We start from the raw sequence: 20848 nt of genomic DNA on the forward strand, positions 1-20848 counted from the left end.
AATGAACACAGCAAGAAAGAAAATATCCCCAAAGACATCCTGGGAGTAAGAAGACCCAGAACAGGATACTCAGTCTTGTTGGTCCCACCTAGCCTGGCTTTGGTAGTTTAGCCGAGCCCACTTTCTCTGATAGATATGGACTGATTTGAGACACAATCCCCAGGGAAAAAAATCAGGGCATTTTTAATGGCGAAATATCACATTAATACTGAACATTAGTGGCAAACACTCATTCACAATGATGAATGACTGCCTGGGGGCACTTCAAGCTGCCTCTACAGAAGTGCCAAGAGAAATGAAAAGGGCAAAGCGTAACAGCGCTCTAGATGGAATAGGACTGAAGGCCATGTTTTAGTCTGAGGCTACAGTTGCTTCTTATTATCCATGGCACAAGAATCTGTTCTAATTCTCAGTAGATCTGGGCTCAGAAAGAGCCAGTCTCCCATTCCTGCCTCCCTGCCCCCAGCACTGTGGCTTTCTGGCCCTGATCCTACTCCGGACCCCTACCCCAATCCAATCCGTTACAGACTGCTGGCAGAGCACCAGTTACAGCTTATCACCCCTGCAGGTCTGTCCCTCTCTACAATAGTGGTTTCAAACCGCAACATGGGGATTTAGCAAACCCCCTTCTCTGGGAACATTTGGCAATGTCTGGAGACGGTCTTCACTGTCACAAGTTAGGGGTCCTACGGGCACCTAGTGGCCAGGGATAATACTAAACATCCTACAGTGCACAAAATAGCTGCCACAACAAAGAATCGTCTGGTCCAATGTCAACAGTAGGTTGAGACACCATCTATAGAATCCATAACATGATTCTAGGTTCCTTGAGAGCAAGGATTATGTCTTATTTGATTTTGTTGCTCTAGTGGTTAGTGGAGTTGTTGGTACGTTGTAGGTGTTCAGTAAATGTTTGTCACATGAATCAAGGCCAGATTTGGTCAAGTGCTGTTATTTCCCAGCATGCCACACTCTACCCCTGACCATCCTCCAATCACTTCTCAGTTCAGCAGAATCCTGTTGCACTGAGAAGTCCTCAATGCTTGCTATCTACCTACATTTTAGAATTCTTCAGTCAGTGGTATAGATTTTTCTTCCTTCTGAAAGGATGATAAATGACTTTACTGTTACAAAAATGATACATACAGATATGTAAATATTCAAATGCGGAAAAAAAGAATAAAAATTTAAGTCATCCCAAATCCTCCATCTAGATATGACTATTATTAACATTTGGTAATCATGATTGCTTACATCTTAAAAAAAATTTTTTTTTAATGTTTATTCGTTTTTGAGAGACAGAGTCAGATCGCGAGCAGGAGAGGGGCAGAAAGAGAGGGAGACACAGAATCCGAAGCCGGCTCCAGGCTCCGAGCTGTCAGCACAGAGCCTGACATGGGGCTCACACCATGAACCATGAGATCATGACCTGAGCTGAAGTTGGACACTTAAATGATTGAGCCAGTTGCCCCTCCTTACATCTTTTTATGCATTTACAGAGTTCTAAATAGTAGTACTTTTGATTAAAGAGGGATCATGGTATTTATGCTATTCTAGAATTAAAATCTTACATTTAATTTTACTTGAATTTAATAGAAAAACAAAATAAATGGGGGCTATGCTACTTGTAGTTTTAAAGGCTTTATCATGTTAATTACTTGTATGTTCACAGGCCAACTTGGGTGGGCATAAAAATCTTGGACCCCTGGATTTCCTTCAGAACTCTGTAGCTATTCTATGGGACACCTGGGTGGCTCAGTTGGTTAAGCGTCCAACTTCAGCTCAGGCCATGATCTCACAGTCTGAGTTCGAACCCTGCGTTGGGCTCTGTGCTGACAGCTCAGAGCCTGGAGCCTGCTTCAGATTCTGTGTCTGTCTCTCTCTCTCTCTTTTCCCCTCCCCCACTCACACTCTGTCTCTCAAAAATGAATAAGTGTTGGAAAAAAAAAAAAAAAAAAGAACTCTATAGCTATTCTACTGCTCTCCCTCTTGGCCCCAAATGTTGTGAAGAAGGCTGAAGACAAACTGAGTTTTCTATTTTTCCTGCTTGGAAATTCTCCTGATTCTTTCTTTACATAAGCAGTTTGGCAATTTCACTAAGATGTAGCTCAGTGTTCCTGTTTTTGTATCCATTTTTTTTTTCTGAGTCAGAGTATGCCTTTCAAATACCTCCATATTTGAGCCGTTTTACAAAAAAATTCTTTTTATTATACTTCTGAATATTTTTTACATTCATCTGTTTAACTTAGTAATACAAATTATATTACTCCTCACTGTTGGCTCTCCGCTGTCTACCTCTATCACAGCTTCTGTGGCTTCCTGATTACCATATGCCCAACTGTATTCAATCTTATTTATTCTAATTTGTTTGTTGCTTATAACCTATCTTAGACTTTCATTGCTCCCCAAACACTAGCAGCTTACTTTCTTCACTTTCCATCATCCTGTCAGTTCTTTAGGCTTTTTTAGAGTAATCATATTGCCTTAGTTTTTTTCAGACTTTAGAGAACTATTTTCCAGAGGTGTTCTACCTTTCCCTTGAATAGTTCCTCTTCTAATGAGGTTTGTTTGTCCTTTGCTCATGTAATTTTCCTCTTCTTACTATGCGTAGGTCTTAATTTATAATCATTTCATAATGAAGATCATTAATATTTTTGATTATTAATCACTTTTGATAAGGGCCACCTATTTACTGAACACCTGTATGTGGTGTAGCTGAACCTGGGTCAGTAGCTTTGATATAGGGATGTCGAATCAAACCCTTTCTCATCATGAAGTATTTCTTCTACCTCATGGCTACCCTTTTCCTTCAAATGTGGGCATTTAAGAGATTCATGGAGCTCACATAAAACCCCTCAAATCATACCTTCTCCGTATTGTTATAGTCACCATTTCTTCAGTCTTTATAGCCTCCATGGCCCAGACTGCTGGTTATAGATGAAATATGCTTATGTTACTATTAAAAGCTGAGAACACACTGAGGGTTGATGGGGGGTGGGAGAGAGGGGAAACTGGGTGATGGGTACTGAGGAGGGCACCCGTTGGGATGAGCACTGGGTGTTGTATGGAAACCAATTTTACAATAAATTTCATATTAAAAAAATAAAAATGAGATATGCTTCAGTTTCCCATGATTTCTGCCTCCTCTGCTACACTGCTTCTATGTATATTCCTTAATCTTCTCAAAACCTGGAAGCTACTTTCAGAGAAACCTGATCCCTGCTTCAGCTTATCAGCTTTGCAAAGCCTCCCCTCATTAGGATCTAGACTTAAAAAGAATTGGCCAATATTTGCCATCACGTGTGGCTTGAAGTTGTGGTCATTCTTTGTTAATCTCTTTTTAAGTTGTGCTGTTTTTGGTAAGTTGCACAAAACGGAATAGTAAAAAAACCCACCTTGACTTTGCTATCTTTAGTTGGAAGTCCTAATTTTATTCCTGAATGACATTGCTGAATCTATAACCCAAGACGGGGCCATATTTCTCAGGAGCTATGCAGTTTAAATAATATATGGTGATTCTATGTTAGCCTCTAGTGAGACTATACTGTCTATAAAACAATAAAAGTTCATTTCCCATGCCAGGAAATCTTGGATGATATTCTTTAAGTTCAAAATATTTTTCCAGGGTATATAAGCTGGCTACACCCTTTTAGAAAGGGAAATGAATAGCAAATGTATTTCTTTATCTGTAGGTGCATTAACACAGCAGTAAAGTACTTTCCCAGCAACCAAATTCTGCACATTTTAAATGTAACTTCTATTTTCACTTCCATTTGCTCTGCCTGGCGAAGAACAGGAGTGTGTTTCAAGCTACAAAAATATTTTCTTGATGAAGTACAATAGCTAGTTCTATGAACTTCTGCTCAAAAACTGCAATGCATAATAAATGCAATGTATCAAACCAGTTCTTATTTGTGTTCGATAAATAGCACAAATAATTGAGAACGAAGGTGGAAGGAATTGGAGAAAGCTAGATAACTAAGAATGGAAAGGAAATGCTGCAAAAGAAAAAAGACAAGTCTAATTTAGAACCCAGTCCAGGCATTTAAGTGTAGTTTATTGAAGTTATCTCCTTATTGGATAAAAATTTTCATTTATAATTTCTGTGCTCTTTCAAGAAGTCAGGCACAGAATCTTTTTTTAAAAAGTACTCACTGAAAAAAATACAACCAAACAAAATAAGTAAAAAAGACCCCAAAATGTTAAATCGGCAATTTCATTCTTAGTATTTAGATAGTATTCAAGTTCCTCAAAAAATTAAACTTAGAGCTACCTTATGATCCAGCAATTCCACTTCTGGGTATATATCCAAAGGAAATGAAAACACTAACTAAAAAGGATATCTGCATCCCTGAGTTCACCACATTACTTACAATAGCCAAGACATGGAGGCAACCTAAGTGGTCCATTGATGGATACAGAAAATGTGGTATATATACAAAATGGAATCTTTTATTCAACCAAAAAAAAAAAAAAAAAGGAGAGTTGCCATTTGTGACAATATGGATGGACCCTGTAAGGCATTATACTAGATGAAATAAGTTAGAAAAAGACAAATACCATACGGTCCTGGTAATATGTGGAGTCTTAAAAAAGCAAAAACAGAAAAAAAAACAAAACAAAAAAACAAAAAAACTCCAAAAACTTAACTCTTAGACACAGCGAACAGATTGGCAGTTGCCAGAATTAAGGGGTGGTGGGTGGATGAAATGGGTAAAGTGGGTCAAAAGGTATAAACTTCCGTTTATAAATAAGTCATAAGGATATAATGTACAACATGGGGGACTGCAGTTAATAATACTGCATTGTATATTTGAAAGCCGCCAAGAGAGTAGATCGATCTTAAAAGTTTTCAGCACAAGGAAAAACTGGTAACACCATATGGTGATAAATGTTAACCAGACTTAAGGTAGTGATTATTTCACAACCACATATACATATCAAATCATGTTATACACCTGACTAATAGGTTATATATTGGCTATATCTCAGTTAATACTACATGTGTGTGTGTGTGTGTGTGTGTGTGTGTGTATATATATATACACACACACACACACACACACATATATACACATATATATGCATATACATACACACACAGGTTTTAAAATTGAGCACAAATAAAAACCAGTTTAGCATACTGTATTTATTATGCATTGTATTTTTCTGAGAAGTTCATAGAGCTATTTTACTCCACCAAAGAAATATTTTTGTGTCTTGGAACACACATCTTTACAAGGCACAGAGTATGGAAGTAAAGACAGAGGACTTATGCCAGGACTCACTTTCCTGACGAGCCATAAAATTCAGCAGAGGAATAGAGTTTTGGACTTAAAATGACATCACTGGCACCCTCAGCTAGCAGAGTGAGTAGGCCAAACTTTCACCACCCTTCCCCTAGCGGGCTGCTTTCTCGCTCTCTTTGCCTCAGCCTTTTCTCCTGATTGGTAATTTTCCCTGCAGCCAGCACCTTCCTGCCTCAGCTTCGGGGGCTTTCCACAAGCGCTTTGCCAGCTCTGTTCTCAGAGGTTTCCCAAGTTTCCCCACGGTCGTGCGCCCCACTACCCACAATCAGCCATTTTTATCACAGTATAGGCTACCGGAGCAGTGGGTCTCCTTGACTAGAACGGCTCTTACTGTCTTTCTTCTGGAGCCTGGTGTTCCAGGGGGGCCTGGCCAGCCTCTTCTACCCTGTCAAATGAATAGACAGATGGGTTACAATAATTACACAGCCCTGACACACTTCTTCTTCAACATCAGCTTGTGCTCCAGGGAGGGTGGATGGGTACACACCAACTAGAGAGTTATCCTCCCTTTGGGGTGCTCCCACTGGTTATAAACCATACGTCTATGTGGGTAATGAGGAACTACAGGCCAAAATGCTAATGCATGGCTTCGTCTGTTCATCACCACTGTATAACTTGTGTTTGGGGTATAAGTTATCGAGTATTTAAATCAAACGATCCTCACTCTGTTGCCACAGAGTGGCTAACTGAAGCATGCCATGTGTCAAGTTGGTTTGGATTTCTACCTTTGGACTTCGTATTGTTTTGTCAACCTTTGTAGATTAACATCCTTAGGTGAAAAAAACCTCACAATACTCCTAAGTCTTCCCAAAAGAGAAAATGAAGGAGAAATTATGAGTTTATAAGGAGATGTGTGAGACTTAACCTTTATCACTTAGTAAAAACAGCAAATAGCACACGCTGGTTTATGATGTGGCAGGTTACATCATCAGTAGGCTGTTGATCCTAGTTTGTAGATGAGAAAATTGAGGTTTACACAAAGTGGCCCAAGGCCACAGAGCTGGTAAGGCACAGAGTACTGAAACAGGACCTGGGCCCCTCCCCAAAGTAAAGTTCTTTCCACCCTATCAGACTTCTCCTCCCAAGTGAAGTCACCAAGGAAACTTTCTCATCAAGAAGATCCAGAGAAACACATTTTCCAGAGAATTATTTTTAAAAGTCTGAGAAATAAGGCAAGATGATCCAATTATGATCTCTGAGGTTTCATGAGATTAATCCCAAGAGACTTGTCTTGAGAGTATGGGCTGTATAGATCTACTAGATCTTTTCCTTTTTATCAGGAACTATGAGTAATAGGATGTCTTCTTAGGGTATGTGACTTCTGGACCCTGAGAAGGCTAACAACTCATTGATTAGTTCTTCCTATCAGCTAGCCCTACATTTTAAGTTAGAGCTTAGACATTTGCATTCATAAATGAAGACCTCAAGGGTAGGGCTTGGTGAAGCCCATCACCCCAAATTCAGAAGAACAAGAGTGCGTTTCTGGAGTCCTTGAGTAGCAGATAAGGAGGAGGAAAACATATTTCTGCTCCTAAAAATATTCTTTCTGTATCAAGTAGGTCACATCCTAACAAGGTTACTCTCAAATGCCCACATAATTACTTGTCTTCCACGTTCTCCTTTCAAGCCCTTGGGTCCTTCTATTGTGCTGTCAAATCCAGGAACTCCCTAAAAGCCAGAAAACAGAACAATTTTGAATATTTCTCCTTAAAAAGGTAACTGTCTATAACATATTTACTCACTGCCCACTGCCCGCCCCCACCAAAAATTGACAAGAGAAGTCCAATCCATTTGAAAGCATCAACAGGAAAACATTACAAATGGCTTACACGTGATTTCTTTTCCTCCTGTGCTCTGCATTGTCAGTAGAGAGTGGGGACCTAAGGTGAATGTGTGTGTGGGGAAGCAAGCGCTCACCATAGAAGGCATAGCCAAGGGAAGCAAGGGTTACATGACTTTGTTTCTGACAATTCTTATCCTGGGTCTGGACATACCCCTTCTTGCTACTACCCTCCTCTCTCTTAACTTTTGTTCTTCTTTCCTGGGGTTTATGTTAAGTCTATACTTGAGGGTCGGTAGATTTTTACTCTCCCTACTTATGGGAGAAGGCAGACGTTTGTAATGGGTTCTACCACAAGAAAATAAGTACACCGGGGAACACTGAGGACTGTACCTGCCGCCCATTCCCTCTTTGTCCTCTTGGATGCCTGGTAAGCCTTCTAGCCCCATATGGTCATTCCTACTTTTCCAATTTTCAGAAAATTCTGGAATCTCGCATTTTCCCCAGTATTTACACAAACATTCCAGCAGGAACTCATTGAAAACAGGCAGATGTTGTGGGCTATTATCCTTAGCAGGCCAAACTGAAAGTTTTTCGTGGGTAGTTAGGACCACCAATAGAGCAGTATCGCCATGGTGCTAGGATAATCAATTGAGCGAGTCAATTCAGTTAGTAAACTGAGAGGGGACAAGAATTATCCAGTCCTGCTGAGTGCCAGCTGTTGGGCTGTTTGGCTGATAGCAGCCCAGATTACCTTCATCAATCAATAAGTAATTTGAGATCACCAACAGGGAGGTGTCATTGTTCCAGATGCTTAGAAAGATTTTTAAACAAATAGTCTATACACTCACAGAGTTTATAGGCTAAGAGAGTTTAGGTGAGTTTAGAATTTACTTTATAACTAAGATTACCGGAATTTATGTGAAAAATTACTTCTCTTCCCCACATACCAAAGCCAAAGATTGTATTCTACATTTTCTGTTTTATTTTTAAGTCTAAATATTTGTCTGTTAAATTCTCCAAGAGGAGTATAACTTAATTACAATATTAGAGAATTGTATTTTGGTGAAAATAGGAAAAGAACGGTAATGTAAAATCCCAAATTTTATTCCATTGGATGTAACACAACTTATTGTGATCCAACTCTGAACTATTTAATTGAAGAGATGACATTTTAAAAGTCATACACTAGCACATTCTATAGAATAGAGCATCCTAGTTTGCATGTGGACCCATTGTTCGGTCAGTCTGGCTAGATGATCTATCCATTGTTGTAAATGCAGTATTAAAGTCTGCAATTACCACAGTCTTACCAATAAGGTTGCTTATGTTTGTGACTGTTTTATATATTTGGGGGCTTCCGAATTCAGTGCATAGACATTTATAATTGTTAGCTCTTCCTGATGGATAGACCCTGTAATTATTATATAATGCCCTTGTTCATCTCTTGTTACAGCCTTTAATTTAAAGTCTAGTTTGTCTGATATAAGTATGGCTATTCCAGCTTTCTTTTGACTTCCAGTAGCATGATAGTTCTCCATCCCCTCACTTTCAATCTGAAGGTGTCCTCAGGTCTAAAATGAGTCTCTTGTAGACAGCAAATAGATGGGTCTTGTTTTTTTATCCATTCTGATACCCTGTGTCTTTTGGCTGGAGCATTTAGTCCATTTACATTCAGTGTTATTATAGAAAGATATGGGTTTAAAGTGTGATATCTGTAGGTTTCATGCTTGTTGTGGTGTTTCTGGTACTTTGTGGTCCTTGCAACATTTCACTCACAGAGTCCCCCTTAGGATCTCTGATAGGGCTGGTTTAGTGGTGATGAATTCCTTCAGTTTTTGTTTGGGAAAACCTTGATCTCTCCTTCTATTCTGGATGACAGGTTTTCTGGGTAAAGGATTCTGGGCTGCATATTTTCCCTGTTCATCACATTGAAGATTTCCTGCCATTCCTTTCTCACCTGCCAAGTTTCAGTAGATAGGTCTGCTACTACCCTTATGTGTCTACCTTTGTATGTTAAGGCCCATTTATCCCTAGCTGCTTTCCGAATTCTCTCTTTATCCCTGTATTTTGCCAGTTTCACTATGATATGTCGTGCAGAAGATCGATTCAAGTTACGTCTGAAGGGAGTTCTCTGTGCCTCTTGGATTTCAATGCCTGTTTCCCTCCCTAAATCAGGGAAGTTCTCAGCTATGATTTGTTCAAGTACAACTTCAGCCCCTCTCTCTCTCTCTTCTTCTTCTGGAATGCCTATGACATGGATATTGTTCCATTTGATTGCGTCACTTAGTTCTCTATTTCTCCCCTCATACTCCTGGATTTTTTTTTCTCTTTTTCTCAGCTTCCTCTTTTTCCAAAATTTTATCTTCTAATTCACCCAATCTCCCCTCTGCCTCTTCAACTGCCTCTGCCCTTTAAAAGCTTGTTGTGTGCTCTGAACCTCTTAGCAGCCATTGAAACCTCTGTTTACTCATCTGACTTCCCTGTGTGAACACCTCCTCGTCCTCCAGGATTTTCAATGCCATCCTTCTCAAAGAACTCAAGAACTTATACACGCAGAAATTTAATTCTGAAATTAGTATTTGGGTATTTTCTAAATCTCAAGCTTTCAGCCCCAGCTTATGTGCTTCCCATCACTGGGTCAGCTCCTACCTCCACGCCTCCCTCCCTTTCGTTTTCATTTTCACTTCCCAGCAATGTGGGGAGAGGAGACAGCTGAAGATGCCAGTGGGCAGGTGCACCGCTGTGCCTTCTTCCACACCTCAACCTGGGCTCCACCGGCTCGCTCCCACTAAAAGAGTACAGCGCCCCAACCACCATACAGACCTACAAACCCCGTGAGGAGGGAGTGGGCGGAGCAGGCGTGGACCTACGTGTCACCCGCCTGGCAGCCACACCAACGTCCAAACGTCAGCTCCCCTGTTTGGTCAGTCCGAATATGAATTGTCCAGTCTGTCAATTTCTTCCTATGCAACTGGACCAAAGAGCATCATCTAACACAAACTGATAAAACATGGACTTCTAACAATGATATGCTTTAGAATGACGAACCTCACTAAACTGTAGCTCAAATGATCTAGTTGAGTTTTCTCCCCAACATCACATGAGATTACACGAGATTTTCAAAAATGGGAAATTCCCAACAGACAAACTAGCTTTCATTTGATCAGCAGCTGACTGAATAGGCACAGATTGTAAGGAATCTGGGCCATTTGTATGTATTCTATGAATAATCTGATCATATGTGGATTCTACGTATCCAATCTTGCTCTCCAAATTTTCCTGAAATAGTAACCCACAAAAACCACATGTGAAAAAGCTCAGAGTGTTGTCTTCGATTTGAGATTCCCAAGTGGCTAGGAAGAATTACCATGCATTAAAAAACTATCTAAAATTAGTAGAGTGGCAAACAGCCTATCACAAAAGTTCCAGAGGGTTGAATTTTCAGCCATCTCTAAGTCACTGAACATTAAAAACAAAAAACAAACAAAAAAACCTTTTACATTATTCAGTTTCTTTTGAAAGTCTTATGTAATCAAACAGACAATTTAACAGTTAGGGGGGATTCTGACCAAAGTGAATGGCAAATTTATAGCAATATCCCAAGTAAATTTTTGGGCCTCATATATAGATGACTGAAAGGTCTTTGCATTTGAACTAGTATTTCTTATTTTTTTAATTTATGGATAGTTTTTGTTTTTGATTACATACTCTGAAGCTGTTTCAAAACTCTCAGGTTATCAGGCTATTATCAGAAGACGTCACTTAATCAACAGTGTTGTCTTCATGTGCAAATTCCTCTGCTGTTTAAATAGTTATCTTCAATGTATACCATCTATATTTCTCAATATATTGTACTGAATTCTTTCTCTGATCGATCCATTGTCTTTAATAACTCCTCCCCCAGTATACAAAGTCCTGTGAGATTCCCAATTGCCCACATCCTTACCAGCACTTGGTGTTGTCAGTTTTTAAAAAGTTTAGCCATTCTGATGCGTGTGTAGTATACCCTCTATGGTACATTGCTGGTGGGAGTGTAAATTAGTATGAAGTTTTTTGAAAACTGGCTTAAAAGGCTGAAGCTTATTATAGGCACATACATTATCATTAGGCATTCTACTCCTGAAGTACAGACCCAGTGGAAATGAATATAAAAGTCAATCAAAAGGCAAGTACAAGAACATTCTTAAGAGTGCTATTTGTAATAGGAAAAACCGGGAACAACTCAATTATCTATCGAGTAGAATGGATAAATAAATTATGGTATATTCCCACACTGGATTACTATTCAGCAATAACACTGAATGAACTATTGTTGCCGGCAACAGCATGGATAAATCTCACAAGCATAAACTTGAGCAAAAGAATACAGAAACAAGGAATGTATCCTATATAATTCCATTTACTTAAAGTTCAGGGACAGGTAAAACTATGTTTTAGGACACTGATTACCTTTGGGAGGGGCTGGTAATGAATGAAGTAGACATGCGGGGAGAGGGCTTTGGGGTTGCTCTACTGTTGTCCAATGTTCTATTTCTTTAGCTGTGTGCTGACTGCACAGATGCATTTACGTTCATCAAGCTACACATTTATAATCTGTATACTTTTCTGATGTTATAGCTCAAAACTAAGTTCTAGAGATCCAATGCCCCACATAGTGATGATGGACAACAATACTGTATCATATGCTTCAAAGTTGCTCAAAGACTAGATCTTAAATGTTCTCATCACAAAGGAAGAAATGATAATTATTTGACATGATACAGGAATTAGCCAACCCCATGGTGGTAATCATATTGCAATATATAAATGTATCAAATCAATACCTTATGATACCTTAAATTTACAGTGTTCCATGTCAATTATATCTCAATAAAAAGGCTTAATAAAGATTTAAAAACAAACCTAAATCCCAATTCATTAAGGCTTTGGAGACTTATTTATGTGTGGGTGGGGTGATGAAAATCCTATAGTACTGATGTTCCCTTGGAGTTGGCATATCCCCCACATTGGTGTGGGTTGTGCCTATTCAGCCAGGTTGTATCTGGGAGAGTAGGTACCTTTGGGTCATAGGTTTTGCTGAATACAGTCTTAGCTGGCTTGGAGTCAAGAAAATTAAGCTCATACTCTCAATTGAGAGAGACTGCTGAAGAATGGAAGAGGAGAGATGACTTTGTTACTTCCATTCTGACCCTATTTTGAGGTATTCAGAAGAAAATAATGGAGGGTATTGAAGTTCCCTGATGGCTCTCAAGCACAACAATTCTGAATACATAGTCTCAAAAAAAAAAAATACATGCACAAATGATGGGCAGGGTCTTCTCACTGTCCATGTTCATCCCACAGATAGCACAAGGAACTGCTTTTAAAGTTCTGCAACAGTTGTACCTATGATGATTTAAACTCAAGATTGTTGTATCTTAAAGTGGGTCTCTCTCCTTATCAGAAGCTGATGGGAACTAAGCTCTGTTTAGCTCACAGCCCACACAACCCCGACACTTACAGGGTCTCCTCGCTGGCCCTTTGCGCCTCGGTCACCAGAAACCCCTCGCTGTCCTGGGCTTCCCTAAAGATAATACAAATCAGAAGAAGGATAAGACGAGACTTTTTAATAACACTAGTAAGAACAAAGAGCTTCCCCTCTCCCTGATTTGAATAACTAAATACCTTTCTCCTAAAGCTTTTTCTAAACCGGACAGAGGGACAACCCAAAATAGTTTCAGGCATCATATAAATAATTTAAGAGTGACCTCAATTATTTACCACAGTAATGAAGTCTGTGTCCCAGACACATTTGTTGTCTTGTTTAGTTTTTACAGCTACTTTACAAACTAGGTATTGTTTATATCTTTCTTGTAATGAAACAGCTGAGATTCAGAGAGATTATCCATTTTCCCCAAGGTGGTTCTATCAACTAGAAACTGGGGTTCCGACTCAACTGTTCACACCCTGAAGACAGATAAAAAAGATGATGGAAGTATGGCAGCTGTTGGTGTCTGTTCTAGATGGGAATGAGTGGCACACATTTTCAATGTGCTACTCCGCACCACAGATTCTTGTCAACACCCTGTTACCATTCTTGGTGTGGTAGCTGTTTTTCATCATGGTCCCAATTCATCACTCCTCTCTGTATCTATGCTCTTTGCCATGGAACTCTGCAATGCTTTCCAACTGTGGTGGGGCAAGAGTCCCCACCCCCGAGTTTGGCCATGACTTCATCTGAGTTCCAAGTCTAGGCCTCAAGAGAACTTGTGTGTTTCTCCTTGTTCCCTTGTGCACCTGCTATGGCCACAGAAAAGTTACGGCCAACAGAGCCAGGCAGCGCTCTCTGGCCCCAGGAGGAGGATCAGAGACATGAGGAACAAAGCCCCCAGCCAGCCCATAGACACACAAACCAAGGGCAGCCATGCTCAGCCTAGACCAGTGATCTAGGCTGTGAACCTCAGACACATAGGAAATAATTTACTGTTCCATGCAACTCAGGTTTTGTGATTGTCACGAAGCAATTTTGTGGCACTAGCTGCCTGATACACTTTGGGTAGCGGTTCTACTCTGTTAGTCACACCTTTAATTGCCAGGACAGTTTGCTGTTGTCTCTTTATTGAATCCCTACCTGGGATCCTTCATCACCCTTTTCTCCTTTTTCTCCGGGAAGACCACTTTCACCCTAAAACAGAAGGATAAACTCAGATTTCTGTCTTCTTAATGAGAAATAGCTCAGAAGGGTCTTTATGGGACACAGAGAAAGCTCTACCTGTTCTCCATTTAATCCACCAATTCCACTTTCTCCGACTTCTCCCTGAAAACACAGATGTGATCAGAAGAGTATGTTACATTTATGTGGAAACAAATCTGAAAGTCTAGTTTTGTCTTTCATATACAGCCTGGTCCTGAGCAATAACTAAGATTACCGAGTAATAGAAACTGTGAACAGGGGCACCTGGGTGGCTCAGTAGGTTGAGCATCCAACTCTTGATAACGGCTCAGGTCATAATCTCACATTCGTTGGCTCGAGCCCCAGGGTGGGGCTCCACACCGGGCGTGGGGTCTGCATGGAATTCCCTCTCTCCCTTTCTCTCTGCCCCTCCCCCACTTGCATGTGAGCTGGCTCGCTCTCTCAAAATCAATAAATAAAGTTTAAAAGAAATTTAAAAAAAGAAACAAGCTGTGAACAAATAATACGCATTGCCTGCAATAAAAGACGGGAATAGACCGAATCAAATGGCTGGCAATAAAAAAAGGAAGATCAAAGGAAATTTCATTTGTATCATCTACTGGTCAGTAGTCTCGAAAATAAGAATATTTTTAGATACCAGGTGGGCAGATAAATGGATATGTTTGGTACCATACCTCCTGTCCATTTAGTCCCCTGTTTCCCTGAAAATAGAAAGGGCAGTAGTGGTTAGTGTAGGAGAATGGAATTCATGTTAGGAAGACTTCACAATGTCTCATGCAACCCTTACCTTCGGACCTTTGGCGCCATAGCATCCCTTAGTACCTTGCTCCCCGACTGGTCCACTGGCTCCTCTTTCTCCCTGAGAAAGACCACATACCTAGATAAGCTTTTTCTATTGTAATCTGGATTCTGTCTTAGAAATTTTTACAAGTTTTGTGTTGGAAAAAAATGTGTAACTGCTCATGGTTTACAGTCCAGAATTCATGCTTATTAAAGCTGAGCATGTAAGAAAATCAGAACTACTCTGACGACAGCCCTTTGCTTTGGATCCCACCTGGATACTGCCCTGGGTGGGGTGGTATCTAAATAAAACAGACATACAAACAACTGGCAGCCAAAATGTATTCTCAAGAGTTCAGGAGATATTCCAGGAACAGATAATGAAGAATCAGTGAGGTATCAGAGAAAGATGCGCTGGGTATGACCTAAGCAAGATCTAAGCATGATTTCTAGTCCAAAATCTATCTTTTTCTTTCTTTCACCAAATATGATTCCTGCAATGCTTGTCTTGGTAATCCCACTCGTCTGTGAGGTCTTGTGAGTGGAAATGAGAGGTCGTCCCCTGCTTCTCTCTCCCCAGGTCGCCAAATTCCATACATTCAACATGCTTAACATATCCACTCATACTGCCCCCCAACTAAGATTAGGACTCCTCTGTCTTGCACCTACTACTGCAAGACTTCTACCTGTAACCCCTGCCTTATTAGCATCTATAACATTGTCTGAGTGTGCTTTCTAAAGCCACGCCCCCTCCATTTTTACTCCTGGGCTTAATATAATTCAATGACTGCTCATCAACTAAAAGATACCATCCAAATCTTCTGCAGGATATTCAAGACTCCCAAAAATATGGGTCTTGCTTGCCACCTAACCTCCTCTCACCGTGTCCTGGGTTCCAGCCATGCTGGCCATGTGCCATTCTACACAGATTCGATTCTGACTCAGTTACATGCCCTTGAACACATTGTTGTCTCTCTAATAACCTGTTCTTCCCCACATACTTTGCCTGAAGAAGTATCTATTTGTCCTTCAGATGTCTGCCTAAGCATTACCTCTAGCTTGCGGCCTTCCTCTCCCAAGATTCAACGGTTACCAAGGCTGTTATGGATTTGTTCTGCCATGCTTTGTCACAACGCACCTCATTACACCTTTAGTATAGTCCTTGTGTATAACAACTGGAAACACAATGGTCTCATTTGCCTTTCCACTAGTCTGAAGTTACCGGAGATAGGAATCATTTTTTCTTTTATTTATTTCTAGGGTCTAGCACTGTGCCTGAAGCATGGTAGAATTCCTTTGTATATATTTGTTAAATGAATAAATGAATGGATAAGTTCATTTATGAGTGAGGTCTTTGATAAATAATGTGACAAATGGTAAGATGCTCAACAGATCATTGTTAAATGAATGCATGGATGGAAGGAAGGAAGAAAGGAATGGTTAGATGGATGGATGCAAAAAAGAGTAGAGGTCCTTGATAAACAATGTGGGGAGTTGGTTTACCTGTGCAAAATGGATCAGGAAGAGGGAAATGGCAGTGATTTGAGTCCCCTGGTGAAGAAAAGAACTTTCGCACTGAGTTCATTGTGCAGCATTGGCGAACAGTCAAAGAGGAGACAGTAGGTTAATAAACCATTATTGACCATCAGAAGCAAAGCCCGATGAGGATTAGGAAAGACCTCAGATTTTGTACATGAATTCTTAGACTCTGATTTTTCTTTTTTTCCCTCTGAGTTAACACAAACGATTTCCTATTGTAGATACGTTCTCAGGAATAAATACAGGTGAGAAAACCTTGACTTACAGCAATGCCTTCCTCTCCCAGGTAGCCCTCACTGCCTTTAAAACCTGGGGATCCCTGGAAATAAGGAAAGGAAGAATGCATTAGCACTCCACAGACCAAAAACCAGAGGTAATCAAGCAAAAATCTTTAACTTTAGTTTCACTTTACGGACAGTTGTAGGGGTTTGGGAAAAAAAAAAAGTTCTTCCTCCACAACTTAGGCTGTATTTACACACATAAAAATAAATATAGTTTTGGGGTGCCTGGGTGGCTCAGCCAGTTAAGTGACAAACTCTTGATTTTGGCTCAGGTCATGATCTCATGGTTTGTGAGCAGTCAACCTGCTTGGGATCCTCTCTCCCCCTCTCTCTGTCCCTTCCCAGCTTGTACGTGCTCTCTCAAATTTAAAAATGTTTTAAGAATGTAATTTTGAAACAAGCATCCAGATAACTCAAGTGTATGTGCACATGTGGATCATAATATTGTCCATAACTCTCTCTGGGGTTATATATAGTGCTGGAATTTTTTTCTCAGACGAACATTCAAGTGCACAGAGCTATATTTGCCCTTGACAGACTAGAATTATCCTCTTTTCATTAAAAAAATCTTTCAGGGTTTATGCTACACATAGAAAAATAGGCCACACACATTTCATTCTTTCTGAGCCCTGCTTTAAAAAAATCTGCCATTCTCCTTACATGAAGCTGAAGCATTCGGGAAATAGTCTGAACACTTTATACACAGACACAAACATGTTGATTTGGGAGTTATAGTGCCATCTATAAATTGTTCACAAATCAAACACACATGTAAAGAAGCAGTACTGAAATTATTAAACACATCCATATTATGTTTGTACATGTTTTCACATTTCCTAAATCCCCAATCGTGTTTTTTTTTTGGAAGAGTACATACATATTTTTTGGTTAGGAAATACACGAATCTATTGTTGGTTACGGTTTTATAATCGGCATGTTTGTGCATACATCTGTGACATTTCTGGTCTGGTTAAAGCTGACTGAAACATCGCCACATCTTTTGCTAGGCTAGGGTGATCTGACCTCATTTGGTTTTCAGCAGACTATCCCAAATACTCCCTACTTCACTTCTATCACTCTGTCGTCATTAAAAATGGAAATTGAAACAACGCTTATTTTCAGGAGGTTTTCATTATTCAACACAGAGATCACAGTTGATTTCTCTGTGTCGTTGCCATTGCTGCTGAACACTGGATCAGCAAGGATCTTGGCAGCCATTGCTCCCAACACTTGTATAGAAGGTTCTTTAGAAGACTCCAAGGGAAAGCCATGACTCTAATTTGACATAGAAGACGAGGAATATCCTAAGTGGTTACCTCACAGGCTCTATCTTGAAGTTAAAAAACCATCCTTTATTTCTACCTAAACTCATGTCTTTCAGACATATGACATTCACATACAGTGCACCATAAATCTTAATTAAAATCACCTTTTTGCCTGGTGGTCCAGGATCTCCCATTGTGCCATCCCCTCCAATGCACTTGCAGAATAAACAGCAGCATGTCCTCTCAGCAACATTGACCTTGGCGGAGGGTGGGAAGTACATTACATTTGATGGCACTGCTTCCCAATCACACATACAAGCTTAGCCGCGTCATTCAGACTTTTACCACTGTTTCAGAAGCCCGTTTGCCATTAAAGTGACCGTGCTCCACAGAGTGCCTGCGACATTCTTTAGCTGCTATCCTTCCTTCTGTGGTCTGCATTCTCCACCACATGAGGACTTCAGAATCAAATCAAATCCTTTCGTGCTCTCGAAATGCTTAGTTTAGCCACGGTCAACTCCTTGCATACTCATTTCCTATTTCCACCCCATCCCAGCATTGACCATGATGTTGTTGATTACCTCATATAATTTTGCCCCCAATATTTTGTTCGATATAATGAATGCTGTTTGCTCCTTTTCCCCTTTTGTGAAATCTTTGTATGCTTGAGGATTTAGATAGCGTCCAATGTCATATGGCTTGCAATGGAGTCCAGTGGTAAACACTTCCAGAAAAGTTTGTAACAGGATTTCTAACACACCAATTACACACTCAACATTTCCAAAACACTTGCTGAGGGTAGGGGCATGGGGAGAAGATTCCTCTTTACACCCAGGCGGAAAAACCATATTATGGATTGAAAAATGTCAGTGAATTTTATCCTGAACATTGTTGTCCTCTGAAAAACTGACAGATTCCCCTGGATTTTTATAATTAACCCATAAGATTTAATTTTTAGGAAAATTCAGTTCTCAATAAACACCATGCTTGGCCTTAGTAGGGTAGAATCAATCTTTGTGTTGAGAAGTTTCCCATCAAAATTCTAGTGTGATGAACAATGAAAATGTTTTGTTATAACCATTTAGCAATTGTGCTTCTGTATTATTATATAATGCTCCTTTTCAGCCATTAGAAAAAATTTCTCCACAGGGGCCTGCGTGGCTCATCTGATTAAGTGCCGGCTCTTGATTTCGGCTCAGGTCATTATCTCATGGTCGCGGGACCAAGCCCCGTGTCGGGGTGCACACTGTCAGTACAGAGCACCAGCTGGGGAGGGGGCAGAGGGAGACAGAGAAAGAATCCCAAGCAGGCTCCACACTTAGTTGTGGAACCCAAGGTGGGGCCAATCCCATGACCCTGGGATCATGACTTGAGTTGAAATCAGGAGTCAGATGCTCAACCAACCTGAGCCACCCAGGTGCCCCTCCATATTCCTGAAGTGATTATTTTTACATAATTTCTGCACTGAACAAATTGTGTTTAAACATCTATTTGTATGCAAATTCTATAGGTGAGAAACAGCAGGAGCTAGCATGTTATTGGAAAGGGTCTTGATGTGACTATAGATTTTATAAATCATCAGTGAATCACAAATTATTAGGCTGTCATTAAGGTGAAAGCAGTGCCATGTAACTCAGTAACCCTTCCTTCTATTGAGTTCATGTACATTTCTGAAAGGGGCATGACTGGAATGCATCTCCCATCGGCACTAGGTTCTAAAAAGAGCTCACAAGGCAAACATCTCAGTGAAGACACTGAAAAAGCTTTTGATCACACACACAGGACAACATAGGAGGTCTATCATCCCATCACTCGTTCTTCCTCCAACATCGAAGCAGGTTGCTCTTTCTTTGGTTGAACTCCAAGTGCAATTGACTCTCCTTTACAGGCCACATTGCAGGGAAAACACACATCTCAAACACTAGAATTATACTCACTGTGGTAAGCTGGAACACTTAGGATCCACAAGGGCTGTGAACACTGGCTGGCTGAGGGAGCAGCGGATTCATCCTCTCACCCCAGATTCCCTCTGGCACTTATGTTCAGTGACTATAATTCGGGCAGGACTGTAGGTGCTATTCAGTTTCTTCCTTCTTTTTTGCCTACCACATTAATTAAACTTGCTTTGACAGATCTCTATCATTTTTTTTTTTTCAAAACACCCTCTTATTTAGGTTGTTCACTACTTCAGAAAAGCTTTTTTCATTCCCAAGTGAAATTCATAAGCATAAATATTAAATCTATATACAAGACAGAAAGTTTAAACTCACCAGCCTTTTCTAAGTAACATACCAGTTGCTTTGACAGTCGGCTCCCAAGGTCCCTCATTCCAATAGTGAGCTGGGTCCTATACTCAAACCCTTTCCCGAATTCAATGTAGAGAAGATCAGCCAGGTCACTTGAGTCGCTGGCTCCATCCAGAGCAACAGTTATGAGGGCATTCAGTCCTATCCAACACAGTTTACTCCGGGTGAGGTGGGTTTGGTTATTTTAATCTATTTGCATACGTACCTAAATTGTTATTTTAGGAAAACAGTTGCAAGAGGAACACTCATTTTGTTGTCAACTTCCCCCAACCACACAATGTAAAACTGACAAGTGACAAGATTATCATCAGAGAACACCAGGAATTACATTTTCTTAAAACTAGTTAAACTGGAGACAGGGGATATTACAGTAGAACTTCCAGTTCCCTCATGATTTGAAGTGAGATATAGTGATGTAAAAAGGGCCCAGAGAGTATACTAACATATACAGGAATTCATCTATCAAAAAAGCAAGTGTTCTAAATTTTTGCCATTCAAAGGGGGATCCTCTGACAGCAGGACTTACATCACCTGGGAACTTATCAGAAATACAGAATTTCAAGCCCCATCCCAGACCTATAGAATCCGAATCTGTATTTTAATAAAACCACCACATGATTTGTATGCACATTGAAGTTTGAGAAGCACAGCTATAAAGCCCTCATAAGGAATCAATAATCCAGTTGGAATTATAATAAGTAAGAGACTGTTCGACAGTAAGAGACCTCTTGTCAGGCAATTAGAAACAAATGACATAATCATCCAGAGCTGTAGCTCATAAGCTTTGGAATTTTATAGACCAGAATATTTCAAAGAAAATGTTCAGGGACTGACAGAGTGTTGACTTACTTAGCACAGTATTAATTAATACAAACATGAAATGATAAATATTGATTGATATAACCTTGAAAT

The 20848-nt window shown here is 40.1% G+C and overlaps 1 protein-coding gene across 1 annotated transcript in view; it reads right to left on the reverse strand.

Moving 5' to 3' along the window:
* The window catches only part of COL6A6 (collagen type VI alpha 6 chain), a 118631-nt gene that overhangs the window by 73278 nt on the left and 24505 nt on the right, over positions 1–20848 (reverse strand). The window contains exons 10-19 of the mRNA XM_007087379.2: positions 19923–20077; positions 17795–17887; positions 16350–16403; positions 14553–14624; positions 14440–14466; positions 13844–13888; positions 13703–13756; positions 12593–12655; positions 6912–6977; positions 5641–5694 (exon numbers count right to left, since the gene is read on the reverse strand). Coding sequence (XP_007087441.2) covers positions 5641–5694; positions 6912–6977; positions 12593–12655; positions 13703–13756; positions 13844–13888; positions 14440–14466; positions 14553–14624; positions 16350–16403; positions 17795–17887; positions 19923–20077 — 683 coding nt within the window. The remainder of the gene's footprint in view (positions 1–5640; positions 5695–6911; positions 6978–12592; positions 12656–13702; positions 13757–13843; positions 13889–14439; positions 14467–14552; positions 14625–16349; positions 16404–17794; positions 17888–19922; positions 20078–20848) is intronic.

Source organism: Panthera tigris, chromosome C2 (assembly GCF_018350195.1).
Source record: "Panthera tigris isolate Pti1 chromosome C2, P.tigris_Pti1_mat1.1, whole genome shotgun sequence".
Classification (NCBI taxonomy): domain Eukaryota; kingdom Metazoa; phylum Chordata; class Mammalia; order Carnivora; family Felidae; genus Panthera; species Panthera tigris.